The sequence below is a fragment of the Haplochromis burtoni genome, unplaced genomic scaffold, assembly GCF_018398535.1.
Source record: "Haplochromis burtoni strain Fernald_Lab_line unplaced genomic scaffold, NCSU_Asbu1 Contig_219, whole genome shotgun sequence".
Classification (NCBI taxonomy): domain Eukaryota; kingdom Metazoa; phylum Chordata; class Actinopteri; order Cichliformes; family Cichlidae; genus Haplochromis; species Haplochromis burtoni.
Genome location: NW_024582580.1, coordinates 617938 through 640693, shown reverse-complemented (window position 1 = coordinate 640693; position 22756 = coordinate 617938). Strand labels below are relative to the sequence as shown.

At 41.3% G+C, this 22756-nt stretch overlaps 1 protein-coding gene across 2 annotated transcripts; it reads left to right on the top strand.

Annotated features, from left to right (window-relative positions):
• The first annotated feature begins 4404 nt into the window (after positions 1-4404).
• LOC102293601 lies at positions 4405-13180 on the top strand. 2 transcript variants are annotated; one of them, XM_005936651.2, is made up of 3 exons: positions 4405-6197; positions 8051-8692; positions 12586-13180. In XM_005936651.2, exons 1-2 carry the CDS (start codon positions 5208-5210, stop codon positions 8588-8590), a joined length of 1530 nt encoding a protein of 509 aa, XP_005936713.1. In that variant the 5' UTR covers positions 4405-5207; the 3' UTR covers positions 8591-8692; positions 12586-13180. The 2 variants fall into 2 exon arrangements, with proteins under 2 accessions (XP_005936713.1, XP_005936714.1); XM_005936652.2 differs by having other exon boundaries at positions 12583-13180.
• Positions 13181-22756: the final 9576 nt, after the last annotated feature.

Sequence of the window (22756 nt, the reverse complement as noted above, 5' to 3'; positions counted from 1 at the left end):
ATTTTGAATAATAAGTGACTTTTAAGGCAGAAATGCTGAATACTTACAATGAATGGCACATTTCAAAGATTGTGCAAAGGCGCAGAAACCTTAAGGACCACTGCAGATTAAAATCAGTACTTTAACTTTTGGAAAAATGTGTTTTTTTTATATGCTGGATTACATATCACAAGGATAATCATCAGTCAGATGTTTCTTGTTGTGTTTGCATGGAGCGGTGAAACGGATACACATGCACACGGTGAAACAGGAGAGGACAACAGAAGGTCTACCAGCAATATAAATGACAGGAAAAACAATGGGACTCACACTACGCTGAAATGAAACGAGTGCACTTAAAGTATGAGAGAAGCCCTGTGATACTAATTAGACAGCATAATAAAAGGACGCAGCTACCCTGACATCCATTTGTTTCTGAAGGCTCAACATTAGCATTTTCTGAGGGTTGGGACAGACTGTGAAACCACTTGCACACCAAGGATAATCCGTAATATTTAAACATGGTATGACCAAGATAAAAAAAAAAAAAAAGGCTTAAATGAGTGACTGAACCCATAAACTCTGCAATGGAGGCAAAGTCAAAAAAGTTGTTTCTTCAAGGACCACAAGTCTTTTAGCAACTACAGCTATCGCCGTCTTGTGGACTTCAGAGGAATGTTTTTAGGCATTTCCACATTGGCTAATTTTGTTCGACCTGAAGGCAGTGCCCATGTTTTATAGTTTCTGAGTTAGCTGACAAAAATTTATGTTACTGTAATTTAATTTACGAGGCCCAGCAAGCATTAATCTGGGTAAATGTGTTGTTTTTGATGACAGTTTTGTTTAATAGATGCAGTCACTGGATATTTTGAGCCGACCCCCCTGACATACTAGAATAATGACCTTTCCCCCTTGGACGCATGCTAGGGGTGACCCTTGTTTCTCTTTTCTGGACTGAGCGGGTTTTGTCATGTTTCAGGTCTGCTTCCAGATCACTGCCTTTTCTAGAGCTACTCATGGAAAAATCCAGAAGCTATTGTAATTGTCGTCAAACCACATCTTCATTGATAAACACTGAGGTGTCAAAACTCATCATTAATGATACAGGAAAGGCCGTTAAACGTTGTCTTTATGGGGGAAACAGCGAAGGAATGTGTTTTCCTCCTTTTGCTGAACTAAACGCACAAGTGGGAACCTAGAAAGAGAAGCTGTGAGCAGCTGGGGCCAAGCTTGCCCACAATTGCACACTAAGAGTGGAAGACTGAAATGGAGGGAGTGCATACCAGTCTGCAGATACACACATTTGAAATATGCTGTGAAGCAGACTTACATTCACTCTATTTCAATCCATAAAGAGATTATTTCTAATGGAAACAACTTTGGTATATTTAATTGTGATGAAAAGGGATGAGTGTTTAGGGGATAAATCAATAAACATAGAGTAACAAGAACAAAGGAGGATATAGGTATTCTACAGAAGATTTCAAAACAAAAGGGCAAAACTCAGGGCCCATAAACTCAGGAATGGATTTAGAGGTCAAGTCAGAAAGCTTTTTTCTTTTTATTATAAGGCTCATGATAAAAGGACTAAGCTCTCTTCTCTTCTTTCTTTCTTTCTTTCTTTCTTTCTTTCTTTCTTTCTTTCTTTCTTTCTTTCTTTCTTTCTTTCTTTCTTTCTTTCTTTCTTAGCATGAGAACAGTTTGTAAATTTACATTCAGCAACAGAAAAGGGTCAAGCTGATTCTAATTTGTTGGACCAGATTTACAAAAGCCCTTTCTGTTTCACATTTAGGTTCAGTCACTGGGTTAGTTGGAGTATTTGATCATATTCTGATGCTTGCAGACTTATTGAGGGACAACATGGCTTGAAATATTCAGCAGTGTATTCTGAGGTAATAAAAATAAACCTATATATTTATACAAGTTAGTAGCTAGTTCAGAGAGGCTAAAACTAGCCTATATATTATGACAATAAACAGTATAATACAGACAAAACATACTCAAACACTACATATTGAATTATCCACAGTAAGTCTGTACATCTGCAGGTGGGTAAATAGGCCACATGCCATCCAGGACATTCCAGACACCATATTGAGCTCTTGTTAAGGGCTCAGTTCGAAATATCCATATGTGCTAATTAGGTCATCTTGACCATGGCGAGGACAAAAGAGTTCAGAGTGGTGAAGTGTGGCTCCTATTTTCTACTCGGTGCTTCCCCTCCAGTCGTGCAGTGAAGCGGGCCAGCTGACAAAAAACAGTGTGATGTAAGAGCTGCACAAGCTGGGAACTTTCTGAGGCAACATGCACACATATACTGCACCCATCTATATGTATGGGCACAGACCGTGTGATAATGACAACCTTTGATATTCCTTTTACCTCACAGACAAGGATCTGGCTGAGAAAACCCTCCTGAGAAGCACTGAGAACCCGATGACAGGCTGAGGTGTTGCTCTGTCTTCTCTTATCGACTTTCTCGTCTGTCTGTCTGTCTGGATTGAATGAATTTATATGTATGAGAGCGAGATGGCTGGAGCGCAGGACTTATATTCATGGGTTTAAAATGGCACCGAGAAAGTGTTCAAATGTGACTGATGACTGCTTTTCCCCCTCACTCTCAGCTAACTGACTCTTTAGTATCGGCAGGATTGTGCTAATAAAAGCAGTCAAAATGTACTCAGTCTGGTTTGTTGTTCTCTATAGACAGATAACAATGGGGCATTTTGTCATAACATTTAAATAAGGCATCTATCCCTTTAATATCTCTGGCTGGAAATGGGGATCAATCACTCCTGTCAGGATTGCTAACAGTCATGTGACTAGAAGCAAGCCTAAAATGGCTGCTCATAGAGATTAACCCAAACAAAATTCAAACCACTTGTTGGTTCCCTTTAGGGATATAAAGTCTTATGGCTTCCTTCAGATCTTTGTTTAGCTTTCAGTGCAGCAGCTCTACCTTTTAGGTCCACCCTCACTGCTTTAAAAAACCCAGCTGTAGCTGCTTGCATACTAAATAATGTACACAGTTATCTGCTACTGTAGCCGACAAATACCCTGACAGAAATTATTCTTTAAAGCAGCTGTAATTAATATTTTTACTTTATCAGGGTCATATGACTCCTAGCTTGTGTAAATGGCGTTTCATGGTGATTAACCCACAGAAATTTTAAACCGTCAGTTCCCTTCAGCACTATAGAGTCTTTGACATTCTTCAGATCTTTGTTTAGCTGTCTGTTTTGCAGCTTTGCTGTCTGAGTTTAACCTCACTGCTTTCAAAAAGCTTTAAATGCCGACTGTAGCCACCTGCATACCAAATAAAAAAAGTTAACAACTAGTGAAGCTGCTAAAGCATTCAGCATCTACAGTGGCAGATATTTCCCCCCGAGATGGTGGAGACTAAAACACGGCTAGAAGGAGAGGAATTATTATTGGACTTGCAGTCATCTAGTGGCCAGACACATGTTGCTCTGTAACATCTGGATGTGTCAACAGGTCGTGTTGGTGCATGTTCAGCATTGGAGGTTTCTACTTAATTTATATACCGATGACCGATCACAGCTTGTTCCCACAGAAATCAAGTGGATGAACATTGAGTTATTGCAGATTTTAAGAATCACCACACACTCAATCTGAACAACTTTACCTTTGTATATTTAAATATGCATATCTGTGCCCACATAAATAAACTGCACACAGATATATAAATTCCTCCGGCTGTGTTACACCAGTCTTTTCCAGCGGCTGCAGCTGCACTGCTCATCCTCCTGCTGCGATGGATGAATCCCCTTCATCTTCCTCTGCTGTTATTCTCAGTAGTTCTTTTTTACAACCCATTGTTTTCAAAGCTCCAGTTATTTTCTTTGAAAATAAACGCCTTGCCGTCCTCAGCCGCTGTGGACAAAGAGCTGCAATACTGACGCACTGTGCTATTTTGGAGGGAGAGAAAGAGAGAGAGACAGAGAGAGAGAGCGATCTTGATTACTCATCATGCTTATCTAATTCTGTTTTTTCTTTTTTGCTCCATTCATCTGGAGATTATCTTATCTGAAGAGAGAAGAAACTCAATCAAACAGATGATGAAATTAACATGGCTTGCAAACATTTAACAGTGTGCTGTTTAAGTGGCATTCAAATCCCAATGTATGGATTTGAGGGAGCAAAGATATCCTGCCTGTGCTTGCCTCAGCAGAAGGAAGTTTTGCACAACTGTTGAGGTGAAGTCACTTTAACTGAGACAATGACAGAGTGCGGATGATAGGAGAGGCAAAGGACGAGGAGGAAAAGAAATTGGTGTGGAGAGAGGTAGAGAAAAGTGAAAAATGCTCCCCTTGTACAAAGGCAGTGGCTCTGTCTCCTTGACTCAGAGAGCTGTCTACTCCCTTGTGTGTATATGTTAGAAACCCCACCTCCCCCAAGTGCTTCTCTCCACCCCTCCCCTTCTCTCTCAGTCTCTGGCCGAGGAATCCCAGGCAGCGTTTAATTGCAGAGTGCAAAGGCTTTAGTTGGTCTAATGAGCTCAGCACCGGAGCTGGGACTCTTTCACGCGCTTCTCTCAGAGACAGAGATCCATGGAGTCCTTTAACGGAGGAGCCTCACAAAGCTGCAGGATTTCAGGTGGTGGGTGAAGAAGAAATTCTCAAATTCAGGTACAGCCGACGAAGTGAGAGAATATACCAGAGGCAAGAGACGGAGTAAGAGGTGGAGAAAGAGAAGAGAGCGGGAGAGGGGAGGGGAGGAAACGGGAAATACACTGCCAGAGTGAGAGAGAGAGAGAGAGAGAGAGAGAGAGAGAGAGAGAGAGAGAGGGACTGAAAGCCTGCAGCAGCAAATGAGACAGAACAACGAGGCGGGAGAGGTAGAACGAGAGACAGAGAGAGAGGGAGGGAGGTGGAGAGGGGCCCCGTGCAGGAGAGAGGGCTACAGGGTGAGGAAGAAGGAGTAAGAAAAAGTTACGAGAAGTAGGAGAAAGAGGGTATAGGGAAAGTACCTACGCAAAGATTACTAACTACAGAAGTGAAGACGAAAGGAAACAACAGGCAGGAAGGAAGGGGAGGGAGTCTTGGGTAGAGAGTTAAAAAAAAAGAGCTGGTGAAAAGTTTTCTTGTGGGAAGACGCAGATGAGGAAAACAGAGCGAGTGAATGACTGGGCTGGAGAGAGCTGGGAGGGGAGGAAACCAGTTGTTTTCTAAGTCGTTTTCGACACAAGTCTTTGGACTTCTTTGGACATGTACACAGAAGGCGCACAAGCAACGGGACACCAACGATTTCTTCAGCACAGCAACAATCCTGCCCCATGCCCCTGCCAGCACTGCATCCACTATGAGCCGTACAGCCATCACGGTGGACTGGGATATCAACCAGCATCACCCAGACAGACAGACCACCCATCGCTGGACTTCAGGAGAGACACCCGGGCTCCTCGGGTTAAAGATGTAGGAGGTAGAGCTTTCGTGGTGGACAGAGTTGAGAAAAGTGGTCATCACAGCCCACAGAGGAGGTCTGTGTTTGCAGGGCAGGGCCCTTATAGCCAGTCAGATGACTTGAGCCAAGTCTTCCCCTGGGAGTTGAACGCTGCCCAGTGGAACTACCCACTGGAGCCTGGGGTGAGACACTATTCATCTGTCAGAGAACAGTGTGGCTGTGTGGTGCGCAGCAACAGCAGGGCACACCCCTTTAACGCTGGGATACCACATCCTCTCCCTCATCTTCAGGTCAAAGGTCAGGGGTACAGACACAGGAGGACTGTCAGGTACGTCTCTGTGGATGAGGAGGAAAGCGATGGATGCAACTTTGAGAACCATCATTTGGACCTATACAATCCCCAACTGGGCCATTTGCACATGCCAAATGGCCACTGTAGACCGAGGCCTGTGTTCAACGAGGGAGGGGAGGAAGGAGATAGCCATCAGGACCCAGGGAGACTGAAGGGTGGATCAGAGGAGGGTTTGAATGGATGTGGTGGCTTTTTCCCCACTGAGGTCCCACAAAAGAATTTGAACCAAAGCAGACGGAAGGGGTCCTACATCCCTCCCTCCGACATCCCCAGTCCAGAAACCTCAAAATCACCATCCGGAAACAACCACCAGCTCCAGGGTTTGGAGGTGACAAAGCAAAAGAGACGGCAGGATTTGGTGAGGGATCAAATTCGACAAGTGGTGACAGATCTGGAGGATGTGTTGGGGGGTTTGAAGCAAGTTCACGTCGAGATGAAAGAGGTAGGAGGGTCTATTATTATAACTGTATAATCCTTACGTGTACATCAGGTGTCTAATATAGAAAAACCTGCATCTGGTGCAGATGACCCAGTCTTTCATCAATTCTCTCCTGGAAACTGTGACATTTAAAAGGATTAACACAAAGCTCAGATGCTGACATAACAATCCACTGTGCAGAACAGATTGACACAGGTCATGTATCTCTGAGTGCACGTTCATGAAGAGCATGTCATTATATGTGTCCTTGTGTATACGTGTGTATGTGTATGTGTGTGTGTGTGCATGCTGACTGCATTGTTTGCAACTCAGTCATCATCTCCTACCGAAGCAGTGATTGAGAACGATTTGCTCTGACCTTTTGAAAAACGCTGCCGAAATTGGCAGCGTTCCGGGCAGCACATTAAAAAGCCTGGCTTGAGACTGTTACTAAATTATGCCCTGCTCTTACAGTATCCATTTTGCATGCAGCTGTAAAATGGCATTGATTCACAGCTGACTGCGTTGGTGCAAGGTCTGGCATTTTGCTGTTACAAATAAAAACCGCCATAATAGTGAACTGAGACAGTTGTAAACAAAAGACATCCAGAGACAAAAAAGAGCTTTAATTTGACTAATTGGTTAAATTGTCTCAATCTGTTGTAGTTAGAAATAGAGTTTGGCAGCGGAGGAAGAAGCTTTCAGATCCATTACTTCAGTACAAATACCAAAACGTAAAAACAAATTCCTGCATTCAAAAGCCCACAAAAGTCTCCAAACTAAAGTGTTATGGCCTCGAAGAGCTACAGCTATCAACAGCATGCGCTAATACTGATGTATGTAGCATGTGACTGGTATTAAGGTGGAGCAATAGGTTAGGAAGAAATAAAAAAATGTAGATTTTTTTTACGTTTTTAAAGTTTTCACACGAAACATGAAGTGTAAACCATTATTCAGTCACTTGTAGAAGCACTTTTAGCGGCAGTAACTTGAAGTGATTGTGTTCTGTGTGACTTTTCAGTCTCACTTGTTGTTGTGGAGGAATTTTGGCAAAATCTATAACGTTGCTTCAAGTCTTTGAGGTTTGCGGGCATTTGTTTATGCACAGCTCTCTTAAAATACCACTTCAGCATTTTGACACAGCAGGTTGAGGTCTGGACTCTGGGCCATTGCAACACCTTGATTCTTTACTTTTTTAGCCATCCTGCTGTAGATTTGCAGCTGTGCAGTGGGGATCATCGTCATGTTGTATGACCCAGTTTCGGTCAAGCTTTATCTGTCTGACAGATGTCCTCATATTTGGCTCTAAAGTACTTTGGGATACAGAGGAGTTCGTGGTCGACTTGATGGTAAAAGGTGCCCAGGTCCTGTGGCTGTAAAACAAGTCCAACTCATCACCTCCCCACCATCGTGCTTGACGTGAGGTTGTGTTGATATGCTGTGTTTGGTTTTCTCCAACTGTGGTGCTGTGAATTATGACGTCTCAACTTTGGTGTCATCTGCCCAGAGGTGTGGAGTCTTGAAATTAAACCATGCTGAAAAGCGAAGTCTTTCTCCTAAACTCTTCCACAGAAGCCATATTGGTTCAGTCTTAGAGCAATTGTACCTTCATGAAGTTTAATATTATATTCAACATGCTAACTGAGGTCTGTAGGTGTAGAGATTGGGTTGTTTTAAACTTCTCTGAGCATTACACAGTTTGACCTTGTTCGGATGTCCACTCCTGGGATGATTGTGGCATTTCGTTGACACATGAATGCTACAGACCAGCAAACTGCAGCAGAAAGTCGAATAAAAATGCAAGTACACAAACAAAGTACTGTAACTGAAATTCCACTGCAGTTTGTTCATATGTATTTCTCTCTATTTTCATTCAGGTGGTTGAGCAGATTGATCGTCTCACAGCGAATATCGACCTCAGTGAGGAGCCTCCCTGCATCGCTCAGGGGTCATCCAATAACTTTCACGACTCAATGCATTCAGGAGACCTCAGGGTCGCCATGCTGCCCAATCACAAGCCAGCTTCAGTTCAGGCATCACAGCACGTCGATGAAGACCGCGTCATCCTCAGATCAAACTCTCCTTCTCCTGTCCACATGGCGTCGGTAGTGAAGACCAGCCGCTTCACCCCGCCCAATCTAATTAAGGACCACGAAAAGCCAGGTTTGAACGGCCACCCGCCTCACCTGTACCCCTCGAAAGACTCCAACCACACAGGCCAAGCTCGTCCCGAACCCCACCCGCAGACCCTAGACCCTAAGGTCATCATAGGGAACAGCACCTCCAATCTAAGAACTCAAAAGCCTCCGCCTTACCCCCAAAACGGCCGCTGCGGGAAGGGCCCATACCCACCTCCCAAGCCTGTGAGGACCCCTGCCTACCCTAGTAGAGGTCGCCAGAGCACCAGCATGGTGTGAAGGAGGGGGGTGGTGTCCTCCAGTGCCATGGGGGCCTGAAACATGAGACCCTGCTGTAGTGACTGGAGGTCAAAGAGGGACCAGGCAGGGGAACAATTAATGGTACGTTTAGAGGAACTTTTTTTTTCTCCCTGTCTCTCTCTCGCTCTTCTTTTACAATGTTGATGTTTCTGTCCGGGCTCACTGCTGATTACGTTGGCTCTGTTTACTGGCAGCGCAGGGTTTAAAGGCAGTAAATGAATTGCAGCGTTCCTCCCTTTTTACAAAAAAGGATGTATGTGTTTGATATATGTGTTTTTGTGCGCGCGCGAGTGCGCGGTGTCTGTGTGTGGGCGGCAGCGAAGGGATTGTTATGCGTCTGCTTTTGTTGATGTCACATGATTTCCCAGTCTTCACTACACTGCAAAACGTGTCTGTCTTGGCAAGTGAAATGAGAAATTAGAGTTCATTCTTGAGTCTGGTTACACATGTGGTTGCAATTAGTCAACAGGGTGAGAAAATTTCATTCGCTGAAGTAAAATTCTTCTTTTACGAGTAGATTTGAGAAATTTCTGATCTTGCGAAATGCAATTAGCTGTTGATTATTACTCATTGCTGTTATTTTGGCTTAAAAAAGCACTTTAATATATTGAATGTGACGGCCTTAAATCTTGAGACTTTTTTTTGCAGTGTACCTTAGTCATAACTTCGAGGGAACTTGAACTTGGCAGGAGCTCAGCCGTTACTGGCAAAAGAAGACCCCACAGCCGCCTGACTGCAACCATGTGACAAAAAAAAAAGTCGTCATTAGATTTACAGGAAGATCATAGCTCTGCCTCAGAGCTGGCATAATTTACTGTTATGGGCTGATGAGGTGGGACTGAGCCTTTCTTCTCATGCCACAGACAGATGTATCATCACAGAGCCAGACTTAATAACAAGATGACTCTGTGAAAAAGTCCCTGTAGCAGAGGCGGAAAATTAGACAGCAGATATAGAGTTAAGCACTGGTTTTAAGAGTCCACCTTTGCAGATGCTGAAGACACGTGCGTGTTTCTGTACTTCCCTCTTGTGCAGAGTATGCGTAACTACAATCTATTTTTCTGGCTTCGAGTCGGGCAAGCACAGTCTGGTTTTAATCATAAACCCCCACCACCCCACCCCCCGGCCATGTGCCAAAACAAAATGAGGCAAACTTTGGGTTTATTTGTGATGTCCATATAAACAGAAGCGCTCCACATCCACTGCTGCAGGAAGAGGCGCACATCCAAGGCTGCAGCTTCAGGTCGAATCTGACAGGCAGATGAAAAGGGTCGGCAAGGCGTGCGCCTTTGAACATTCTTTCAGTTGAATGAGATGAGGGTGTAAGTGTAACATAGCTCGTCCGCTCAACACTGTCCTTTCACAGTTTTTCAAAGCATCGTTGCTGTTGACATTTTAAAGGTCTGAGTCATCTGAATTAGTCATCTAGAGCAGGTTCAGTGTCAAAATTACAAGCACAAGACATTCTGTGCCTCCATAAGTTTTTCCTTGACTCCTTTTATTTATCGCTAAAAGATTTTCAATTAGCTTCCTTTAATGTGATCAGTTCCCATGACGTGCATGACTAACACTAAATACCTCATTTACTGCGCAAAAATTAAAGGTAAGACATTTACAGGAGGAATGTTTAAGGCTCAAAGTTGATCCCTGGATTTTTTTGTAAAAGTGCCGGCAAGAAAAAATTACATCCTGGCCAGTGGGGACAGTTGCCTGGTTGTATCTTTGCGAGGACTCATAGGTGAATGTGTTATATACAGCATTATGTCGAACTTCAATTAGGGTTTACGCTTTGTTTTTTTTTATTATTAATGATGTTTATTTATTAATATTTAACAAGAATGATACGTATTGATGTATTTTATTGATATCACTATTAGCTAGTTTGTCATTTATGAGAAAACCGGTTGAACTGGCTTTAAACAAACCAGAGGTCATTCAAACAGATAATGAGTGATAAAGTTGTACATTTACAAATAGTGGTTTCAACTGTGGTAATTCATTATGAATAAGCTGCTCCCTTACTTGTAAGAGGTCACTACAGCAGGTTGAGCTGCATATTTGATCACTGCCTTTAAAGCAACTTCATGGCACAATTGTGTCATAAATTATTTTGTTATAGTCCAACTACTGCTGTATTTTATAGTCTCAGGTTTAAGAGTGCTCATGTTTTATATTTAGCAACACTTTTAAATTCATAACATGGAGAAAGTTGACAAGTTATTAAACCTTTTTTTTAATCTCACAGAGAAGAGTCAAGGGCAGAAAGTTTGATCATCTTAAACTTAAACAAACTGAATGAAAAAGATGAGTTGTATAAAAAGTCCCTCTCCTATCATCGGTTTGTAGGTGCTTTTTGCCGGTACTTTTCCGTTTTTAAATATATTTATTTATTTATTATTAATTATCTATTTATTTATTTTTGTCTTTAATTTTATTTTTAAGCACTTTGATCAGCACATGCTTTTTTCTTTTAAAAGTACCATATAAATAAAGTTGGCTTGGCTTAGCTTGGCTATGATGCATTTTAGGAATTGAGACATCCTTCAGCACGGCGCACTGAGATTGATTGTCATAGGCGGGAATATGGAGGAGAGGAGGAGGCACAAATTAGTGAAATGAGAAAAGCCCAAAGGCTAAGCACACACCAGGGAGAAGGGCAAAAAAGCACAGGTGAACTCAATCAGCGGGAAGAAAACAAAGGCCCAAATTTATCACAGGCGTTTCTTTTCTTACTCATCATTGCATCTTGTATTAAAAAGTGAGGTGGGCCCACTGGAGAATCAAAGAGAGCAGCATTATCATGAAATATGATGTTTATTTACAAGGCCCTGCTGCAAAGACGGATCGCTTCCCTCTGCTCTTTGATTGAACTGAAACACAGTACTTACAGTGTCTGGTCATTAGCTGTACCTCTGATTCACCCTGAATTTTTAAAAACTGCTGCCTATAAGTGGGAGAAGGTTAAAAAAATTGCATAATGGGTTGTTTTTTGGTGTGTCTGTCTCAAGTTTTGTGTGTGCTTTTTGTCCACGGTTGAAAGAGAGCTCTTGATCTCAGTGAGACTTCCTTCCTTCCTAAAGGATTTAACCATTAAGAACTTGTAGAGCCACGTTAGGTAACTTTCAAAATAAAACTGGGAGGAACAGAAAGGAATAAAGTCATGCAGACCAACAAGAAGGCAAAGGGAAAGTTTGGCATAAAAACCAAACAGAAATAAAAGGGTAAAGCTAGTAAAACAAAGCATCCGTGGCTGGCTTCTGTGACGATGAGATTGTGCCTATTTGTTGTTACAGTTTACTGAGGTTGGACTGTAGATTTTCTTTCCCAGTTTACATTTAAAAAAGGATGGAAATTTAAAAATGAGTATAGTCTGTGCAGGAAGTAAATAGATCTGATTAAGTCCTGAAACACTTTTTCTATTAAAAGTTTAACTTTAAAAATGTGCACCTCATGTTCTGTGTGTTTAGTGTTTAGTGTATGCTGTTTGTATTTTATGCTTTCACTGCTGCCTTGGTTACAAATAAAAAAAGGGAGTCAGATCAGGAGCATCCTTTATAAACTCGACCGTGACCACTTCCAAAAAAAACCACTCCATGGCAGAAATATCGTTCCTCTGAAAGCCAGAAACCTACCGCGGCTTTCTCTGAAACAGACACAAAACTCTTCTCACAAGTTTGATAAAAGCCATGTTTGAGGTGCTTCTTTACAAGTCAGCAACATGACTCACAAGGACACACACACACGACACTACACGCACTGCCTCACTGTCAGTACAGCACAGACTAACGCTCTGTTTCCATGGCTCCACCAATGAGTGATGCGGCACGAAAAGCCTTGAGAAGAAGCACAGTTAATATGAATGTACTGTGTTTCACCGGGAAGGGCAGGCGGCACCAAGCCTGAGCTCACTGAGGTGCTGAGTTCTGCATTTAAATAATTTTTTCCCCTCTTCTCTGATGTGATGTTTCCAGCAGGAGCTGATGCCACTGAGACGAGCTGTCAGCTGGTGGAAACAGAGCACGGCCTGAAGGTGGGGTTATTTCCAAAGGGAAAGCTCCCCCGAGAGTCGACCTGTGACTGCACGTCACGTGAGCGCACAAGTGTGGAGGAGAGGCAGTCGAACCGCCTGAGAATTTAAATGTGTGAGAAAGTAATGAGAAGGATAAACTGCAAACTTATTCTCAACAACCATCAACCTGAAACATAAAGGTAGCTTTTCATGACAGTATTTATTTCTACTATTTTTATATTGAAAAAGATTATCTATTTTCAGGCAGCTTATACTAGTCTGGATACTACCTGTACTATATTAAGATTTATATCATATAAACTATGGTGAAAATATTTTCCATATCAACTATTTCTCTCTGTAACATGGCTTTTAAAGTACAAGAGGAAAGAAAGTGAGGATAGAGGAAGCTAAAATTAAATGGCAATACTTTTGATTTTCCTGCACTTTCCTCATGCAAATAAATCCAACATCTTAATCATCTGATTCTTGATAAGTTTCACTGACTGCTGAATGTCCCACTAAATATTAAATATGAAATAAAAGAAATGACACCAGCATTTGCCTCTGAGAAATGATTTATACACTCACTGAGCCTGACTGAAGTGAGAGGAGCTGTTGTAGGAATACTTCTGGGCCTGATCTGGAGATGGCAGTGTGTGATCTCTCATGGCCTTATTCTGTCAGCGCGCTTGAGGCTGTATCCATGGCCAGCAATGCCAGCGTCTGTGTCTCTGTTTGTTTAAATCTTGTCTGAGAATTTCACCACTCTCCTCTCGCAAGCGCCTGCTGCTATCCAAGCGCTTGTTGCTTCCTCTGAGAGCCACTACAATCCAGCTCCCTTACAAAATATCCCAGTTTCTTGGCCTCTTTCCGTGCCCGTATCGCTGATGGAAAGCTACAGTGACAGATGGAGCATGCAAACTGTTAACTGTCCTGGGTGTTTTGTCACTCACTGTCTGCAGCCTGAAGCGGTGTAAGTAATTGTGCTGTGTGACTGGGAGGCAAGGTTGTAAAGAGTTGATAAGCTGCTGTGGATAGATGGGGAAGGTCATGTGCCAGAGGCTGTTATTAACTTGTCAACATTAAAAATTAAAAATATTTTTTGGCCCCTCAAGCAGGGCCTTGTATTGCACCATTGTCTGGTAACAATATACAATAATGCTGTAGCCAAAGATTTTTTTAAAATTATGGGTTTTATAATCTGATCTGACCTGAAGTGTTTCTCAAGTTTGCAAATAAACAAAGAAAATAATGATAAATTCCTAGCACACCTCAACAGCTCAGTGTTAAGCCAAAAATCATTACAGTTGAATATACTAACCCAACTCTAGCTGTCTGTCAAGCTCTCCAGCTCAGCACTTTAGGCAGTGGATTTAACACTCAAACGCCACGGTAATTTTTAAACAACTGGTTCTGAATGTTGATTTACACACAGAGGAAAATGCACTCCTCAGTTCTGGCCATGTTGATTAGCTGAACGAGATCATTTTTTAAGTTCATGAGATTGATTAAAGCACCATCTCCAGGTTTAAAGCTAATGCCTCTGAGGATATCAGCCATTAGCACTGAGAGTTAAACAGATTACTTCAGAACTTCATCAAGGTGTTACGATAAAGTTCAAAATCCAGCCATGCATGTAAATAAGGATTTACAAGGTTTAGCAGAGGAGTGAGCAGACCGGTTTACATCTAAAAATGAAAAACCACGTTCTGACTTAAGAATTTCTAAAACACAGCACCGCTATAACTTTGGATATAAACATGGAAAGCTAATTAGCAGGAATCTTTTCAGGGATAGTGAAGTTAGGCTAGCTAGAATAGCTGAACCAATGACTGTAGAAAACATTTACTTACATACATGTTTCCAAAAGGCATTTTTTATTCAACAGACCCCCATTTTGGATGTGTGACAATCAGAGATGGGCAGTAACGAGTTACTGTCATCCGATTACTTTTTTCGAGTAACGAGTAAAGGGATTACTATTGCAAAAAAGGTAATTAGATTACTGTTACTTTCCCGTAAGCACACTGCGTTACTAAAACCCGGATTTTTTCTGCAAGTGTCTCATGACAATGACATAAGCGAGTGCAACGTTTGTGGCAACAGCTGTGTGCAGATCAAAAATGGATAATATAGAGAGTGCAGCGTTTAAAGCGTGGAAGTACTGACCTTACTTTGAGTTTGATTCTGTAAAAAGTGACAAAAACATTAGCGTCCGCTGCTCACTGAGTGGGAAGAAAACTTTTTACAGCGAAAAATCCCCTAAACATCCAAGCAAGCACCAAATACGCTGCTGCTGGAATGTGAAATTCACAGAGAAACTGCCGTATCCTTCCACTGACCGCTGCGCCTGCACCAGGGCAAACCTCCGCCTGCCCCACCCCTGCTATACAGGTGAAAATAGAGCAACAGGACTGCTGGGTCTTTGATTTTATTTATTTTCTGCTGTGTTTTACGTGCATCTATTTGAAAGAGTGAGTGTAAACACAAAGAAATATTTTATGTGCTGCAATGTGCAGAAAATGGGTTTAAATGTTAAACAAATTTCTTCCAGTCAGAGAATATTGCATATAATCTAATGTTTGCTTCATGCGTAGAGTTAAAAGATTAAAACTAATAAAACAAGTTTTAAAAAGAGACTTTTTCATTTGATTACATTTTATATGATGGATTATGCAGAAAAAGTAGAATTGGGCTGAAGCTAAAGCTATTCCGCTTTATGGTTGATCTGATATCCTCGTGTTGGTGTTGTTCCCAGATCATCATACTAAATGTTGTTCCAGGATCAACATTGCAAGTGACCAATCAGAATGTTGTGACATCATACTTTTGCGACTTCGGGAAAAACCGGCGTAAAACAAAAAACTGTACTTAAGCTGCATGAAACCGCCTCTGTCCGCCGATCAACGGACCCTGACCCTAACCCTAACCGTAACCCTTTAATAAACAGTAAGCAGAATTGATATTGTCCTTGCAACATTGGAATTTCATAAATGCACGAATGGCTTGGCGCGCAAAGGAATAACGTCACAACAATGTGATTGGTCACTTGCAATGTTGAACCTGGAACAACATTTTCATGATGGTCTGGGAACAACACCAACACGAGGATATCAGATCATCCTTGCTTTATCACCTATTTAGGGGATAAATCATGTCTTAAAAAGTAAACTAAGTAACTAAGTAACGAACTACTTTTGAAAATAAGTAATCAGTAAAGTAATGGGATTACTTTTTGGGGGAAGTAATCAGTAATTAGTTACTGATTACTTTTTTCAAGTAAGTTGACCAACACTGGTGACAATCGTGACGATAATTTATAATCAAGTGACACAGGCCAACAACCATCTGACAACCACCTGTTGCTAGGGGCTGGTTGGCAAAAGCCTCTGAGTGATTGTTTCGGTTACTGGCAGATTGCCATGGTTGTCTGTAGTTTTTCATGTTTGTCTGTAAAAATCCTGTTACGACCCAGACTCATGAAAGCCATGACCTGCTGTTGATTGCCTGGCATGGGAGGATTGTCAGCTAATGCAGGTAAGTGTCTTACAGCCTATAAAGCGGGCCCAGATGAACTGTTCAGTTCCTCTCTTGTACTCATCCTGACATCAACCCATTAGTGATCTTTGTGCCTTAGATTGTGTTTTCTAAATTATTTTATATTTAAGTAACCAATTTGTGTGGACTCTTTCCTTGTTACATAATTTGAGCCAGTTCGTGATAATTCTTGCTAACTACCAACACCCTTTGAAACATGTTCACTGCAGTGCTGAGGAACAACTTTAACTTTTATTTTCTTTGGTTTGCGTCACACTTTTTCAAGTAGTGTTACCACTCAGCTCGTTTTTAGTGAGCATTTGACAGACAAACTGCAGGCAAATACAGCAACATGTTAAAAAGTGTGCTGCTAGTCTGCATTTCTAATTTCCATCGCACTTCTTCAAATGTACACAGTACAGGAAGTTAGCGAATATTTACAGAGAAACATGAAGAACTCTAAGCTTTTTGGTGTAGCACCTTCTTCACAAATAACCACTGTTGCTGAGTACACGTTTCTCAAGCAACCAGTGGTTGGACAGCTCTGAGCAATGTGTGCATGATGTTGTGTTAAAAACCTTAGTAATGACATGCTACCTGGTGGCTAGCTACAGAGCTACGGTTAGCCTAATATAAAAAATGAGCACAGTGAAGATCTAGTATGAGGGTTAAATTGTTCGTATCCAAAGTTTATGTTCAGTGCCTGAACTGCCTGAGACAAACATCATGTGGAAGGAAGAAGATGCTGAAAAGAGACCAAACTTCAGACAGGAGAGCGTCTGAGATGATCCATGCTCAGGTCTAGGTTAGTTATTAATTTGTTGCTGCATGGTTTGGATTACTTGCTATGAAAAAAATCCGATCCTAATCCTATTGCCAAGTGATTCTTTCCTGAAGAGTTTAAATATTTGGTGCGAGCCCATGGGCTGTAGTGTACACTGGGAGTTTTGAAAAACTTAGCTCGAAGATATTCTGCACATGAATTGAGAAACCAAAAATGGCTGCTGATTATTTCTGGGGGGGGGCTATTTATCTTAAATAGCACATGACAGACTTTAAAAAGACACAGCTGCAACCAAAGCAGCAAATGCCTGGTACTGGAAACAGGGTTTTTTTACACCATCGCTTCCATGCGAAAATTCAGAGACGGCATAAATATGTTTGTAGCTACTGTGAGATCACCCAATGGTTTTGGATTTCTGCATTTTGAAGCCGGTTAGCTTCAAAATGCAGCTTAGAGAAAATGTAAATCATATCAAGGAGTCAAAGTGCATAAAAGGCTAAAAGGTTCTGTATCTAAATGATTTTCTCTGGAGCATGGAGCTGAACTGCCATGTCTCAAAAAAAGGTTGGGACATTTTATTACCACCAGTGTATCCAAAAAAGTGGCCAAAGTTATACTTAATAAAATGGCCAAAGTGCACTTCACAGAGTGGCCACAGGAGTACCTAATAAGTCAATCAACGTGAAAGCATGTTGGTAATCTGGTCACAGTTTGTTTCTCAGTGATGGCTGTGTTTACTTCTCTCCATCAAATAGAGTGGGACACAGAAATGCACAGAAAATCCTGCTGAAGGATCCTAGAATAGCTCCTTGCTAGACAAAGACAGCAGCTCTTAGTGAAAACATTTTTTGCTATTATGAGCACAAGGATGTGTTACTGAGGTAGTCCATACACTTTCTTTTTTAGTGTTAATAACACTAAAAATGGCACAGAAATTGCTGTTTTAAAAGTGCCTCCACTTCTGTTTTTTCTAAAGAGAGAGGAAACAAGTTAACTTTGGAGTGAATTCAAGTGAATATGGAGGAAACATTATAAGTCAGTCTATCTTTTAAAGGACATTTTGTGAAAGACCACAAAGAGAGCACCAAAATGTCTACTATTTGAAGGGCAAATGTGTAGGTGGATTAAAAATGTAGGAGTAAAAAGAGCTGAAGTAGAAAAAGGTTGTAAAATGAAAGAGCTGAAAATGTTCATTGGGCAATATCATTGCTGATGTCACCCACTCTAACTGGAAATACATCTTGAGATTAAGAGATTAACCTTAATTAACCTTAATTTTAAAATGTAATCTAACATTGTAAAGGCTGATCCATGAAATAATTCAGCGTTTTTGAACACTGAGTTTTTACTGAACCTTATGTCAAATAAAAAAAGAAGAAATTAAATATTCATAAGTTATGATTTGCATCATATTTGTTATGTCCAGATATTTTCATTGATTGCTTAAAAATAATTTGTGTAATTTATTTAGTTTTTTGGGGAGAAAAAGTACACTGATGGTGTAGAAGACTCAAAAACTCATGTATCAAACATGATACACGTGGCGTTGCAGGGTTAACAGGAAAAAGCAGCACCTCCTTCCTGTTCAGAAACATGAAGACATTTGTTTTTCTTTAGAAAAGTTATTAGTTTCTATCTCTTGACACATTCACGGTCCACTAACTGAGTCAGCACTTTGAACTGTAAGCCATTTATTCATCATTGCATGATTTAGTCCTCTAGATTCAATAATATGCTGAAGGAGTGAATACTAACTCTTTCCAGACTGTAACTGTCAGAATATTTTCTTAATGAAGATACAGGATCACCCTGCTTTCTCAAAGGGCTGGGCAAGAAAGTAAAAGCTTATTTTGTTTTCAGCTGTTATTCTTGACTGAAATATAACTTGTAAGCCAAATATGTTAGGACAAGGAAACTACCATCAATCCTCTGGGCACTCATTTTAGAGTCTGTAAGGCTGGATGTTAACTAATGTCTGCAGAACCTGAAGCCCAGTGGACTTTGACAAAGGCCATGTCTCGGCCTGCTGTCCAAGTCTTGGCCTTTCTGCACATCCTGTCTATGAATCTTGTCAGACCAAAAGTGCACTGGCTGAGCTGTTGGCTGTGCCGCTGTTGTAAATACTGGAGTGAGTTTGGAATGTCAGACACAGATTCAAACCAAGAACAACACCGTCTGCAAGTATTGCCACCTCCAGTTTGTCTAGTCCTACCAAAAATAATACATGAGTAGGATGCAGTTAATGCCAGAGGTGCTCAGTGCTTGTCTGATGGAGTATTGTTTCCTGGTCTGTTTAGGTTCTGGATGGAAAAATACAGCATGATGAACAACTGCAGTGTTTGTCTCAGAGGCAGCTACAACAGCTAGGTGCTAATGGGTCTAACCAGCCCCCCGAAACACAGAGCCAAAGGGGGAAAGAGCAGAGCAGGGCTCAAATAAAGACAAGAAATGCAAGAAAACAAGAAATATAGTGAGATGAAAATGCACACAGATCAGATTTGGGCTAACAAGAAACATTATCAGTGTATCAGAGTTTTTTTTAAAATTCAATTTAATTCAGAATCAGAATCAGAATCAGAATCAATCAAGCTTTATTTGTCATAAGCAGGTTGCCCTGCAGTGAAAATGGGACCCCCCCGACCTTACACACATAACACAGACATCACATGGGGTTAATTCATTTTTATTTTGTTTTTTTTTTAAATGAGACGAGGCTAAATAATTTACATTCACAACGTAATGGCAAATATTAGCATTAAAACATAGTATTTTATTTTAATTTTGCCTTCTTGTCAATATATATATCAGTGTATGCACATTCAAAAAGCACTTTTTAGGCACTGCTAAAAATCATCATCTTAAATTCTTTCTATAGCTTGATGACCATAATCACAAGTTCAGCAGTTACAGCAAAGGTCAGTAAAAGTATACAATTGACAAATGTAAGTCTGATGAATTAAAAATTAAGGTCTTAACAATCCTTTTACTGCTGTACAGCTACTCCTTTTCCAGTGATTGTGCTTTTTTGGGTGGCGTGTATCACGTTAGGACATTAGGAATTACTCGGGCTGTCCATGTCTGTCTTCCATTGGACACAAAATCTCCTGCAAAAATGAAGAGTGAGTTTCTGATGATTCTGCTTTGTGTGGTAGCTCTTGGTATGTTTCCCAGAAAGTTGAAATGGCAGACTTAGCAAAAAAAAAAAGAAGCTTTAAAAAGTATTTGAACTAGGCCAAGAAGGAGACAAAGGGAAAAAAGGAAGATAAAACTGAAAGTTGGTGGCTTACTGTTGCCACCTCCTACTGATGAAATCATAGGAAAGATTTGAAAACATTTATGGAAATAAATTTTTTCAAAGCTTTAATTCTGATGTCTACAAAGTCTGCAGGTGTCATACGTTGTTAGGTAATGTTGAAAACACTGACTGTATATGAAAGATGGATATAGTTTCTGGATCTGAAAAGTTTTTAATGACCAGCAGGGGGCGACTTCTCTGGTTGTATAGGGCTTTGGAGTTGACGTCACGCCGTAATGCATTGTGGGAGCGCAGCGCCATTTTCGGGGTCTACGAATCAAAACAAACGCACTGTGTTGGAACGACGATGACAAGAAACACGCTTAAAAGCAGCTCAAAAGAAAACGGACGGTATAGAGACCGATTGCGTCCAGAGGCGAAGCAGCGGTACTTGAAAAAAAATAGAGTGCATCGCAAATCTGGACCCATTTGAAATACGGCAGTGGAGTAAAGACCCAGACGACTTACCGCCACTGTCCTACCCCGATATCTTCACGCATCTTGTTTGTGGAGTAAGCGCTTACACAGCGAACCAGTTTCGTAATTACAAGTCACTGGAGGCGCACATCCAATTTACAAATGGCTGGGTGCAAGATTTGGCTATTTTCAAGCCGCCAAACTCTGAGTACGTCGTCATTCATACCAAAGTAAGTCAGCTGGAGTGCATCGAGTGAAATAGCCATTTTCCACCCCCCACCATAATTAATGTTTAATAATACACATTTATCATTGAACTGTTAAAATATCGTTATCATATTATATGCCCATAATTGTAAAGTAGATGCAAATTAACACATTGATAATCGGGCAAATTATTAACGCCAATTTGTGTCCTTACTGTCTCATTTCATTTATTGTCTTTACATCAACATCTATGTTTGATCGCAATTTCTATAACTTCCGAGACCACCAACGATAATATTATTCTGCTATAAAGTGTGATATGAACATATTTAGAACTTACCGGAATGAAAATGTCTTGAGCACACCAACTGATATCTGGAGACGTAACAGAACTTGATATCAGCTCGTCTCACAGCTGCTAACCAGGCTAGACGCCTTCGTTTGGTAATATCCGATACATGAGCTCCTTCATGTTGCTTCCAGGTTGGGAAAGCATAAAAAGACAATCGAAACTTATTCCCGTGCCGGTCGTAAGATCGAACATTGCAGCCGACCACACAGCAAGTACGAACCATGGCTATGCTTTCGCTCCTTACTTAGACCCCCAAAATGGCGGATCAGGCCAAAATCCTTTCCACGCCCACCCCCGTGACATCACGCTCCAAAGCCCTATAGAAGTCTTTGGAATAAAAACTTTTCAAAGGTCATTTATGACCTTACTAATACTTTCCTGGCAGCTTTATGATCTTAGTCACTAATTTCAATCTCACTGATTGGTTTATTGACTGACAGCATGATGTTAGTTTTCTAAATTATGGCCTATATCGAAGTCCAAAGGGAGAAAAATGCAGGGTTTGGTTTAGCATGGGTCTACCTTGAATCAAAGCTGCACTGCAACCATCATGAAGTCTGTGGCTACATCCATCTTTTATATACAGTCCATTGTTCAAACAGGGTTACTTATGAATGATACGTTGTCATTATACGTGAGCTTATATAAGTTAATTTCCATCGTATACCCTTTCTTGTTTCTCATACTAGAAACCAGAACTAAAAAAACATTTTCAGAGTTTAGCAGAGCAGCATGAAAGCAGGGTGTTTTTTTTCCGTCAGAAGCCAAACATACCAGGAATTCATTTTCTAAAAATCCCTCTCAGCTCAAAATCAAAACACTGTTTTGTCATTTCATTCATCATTGGGAGATTCCTTTTGGTAAATGAATTTGCACTAAACAGATTGCTTCAGAGAAAAATTAATACAAGTGTTTGAAGTAAGAGATGAAGAGCTTATAGACGGTGCAGTGGATCAACAATCAGAGAACAGCAAATCCTTTGAGCCATCCCACCAAATACCACCCAAGTCAAAGTACCACCCAGCTTGAAAGAGAAACAGAATTCATCATCAGTTTGACTCCGCTGTGTTTTGTCTCCGAGCTCTGTGTAGTTTTCATTGGCCAAATTTACTACAGTGTGTCTGCTGGTTGTGTAACCGTCCCACCCCCAAGGAAGTAAGAGGAAGTATCCCAGTGCGTCTACCCTGCACACCCTTGCTGGTCTTCAGCTGACCTCAGCTCTGTTCTCGATCTCGGCAGGATGACAGAGCTGCTGAGGAATTTCTCTGCCCTGTGCCTAAACCAACCTGCCACGATGCTCTCTTTAGGCTCAGCACGTTCCTCAGTTACGTCCCTGCCGACTCTCACATGGCCCCGCTTTGTTGAAATATGACCTTCAAATACCAAACCCTGCCCTTAGTAACGTCTCCAAACACTGTCCACCTACGTGCAGATGCATCCGGAAAATGTCTCTCCTTGCCACAGCAGGCTGCAGGCACATGGCAGACCGGTCCCTTCCACACCTAACCTACCTGTACGCTTGATTATATTTGCTGAGCCTG

Bases quoted from the DNA above. Each gene is read 5' to 3' on its own strand.
- LOC102293601 (XM_005936651.2), top strand. From the start codon at position 5,208: ATGTACACAGAAGGCGCACAAGCAACGGGACACCAACGATTTCTTCAG. The intron at 6,198-8,050 runs GTAGGAGGGTCT...ATTTTCATTCAG, and splicing joins TTCACGTCGAGATGAAAGAG to GTGGTTGAGCAGATTGATCG.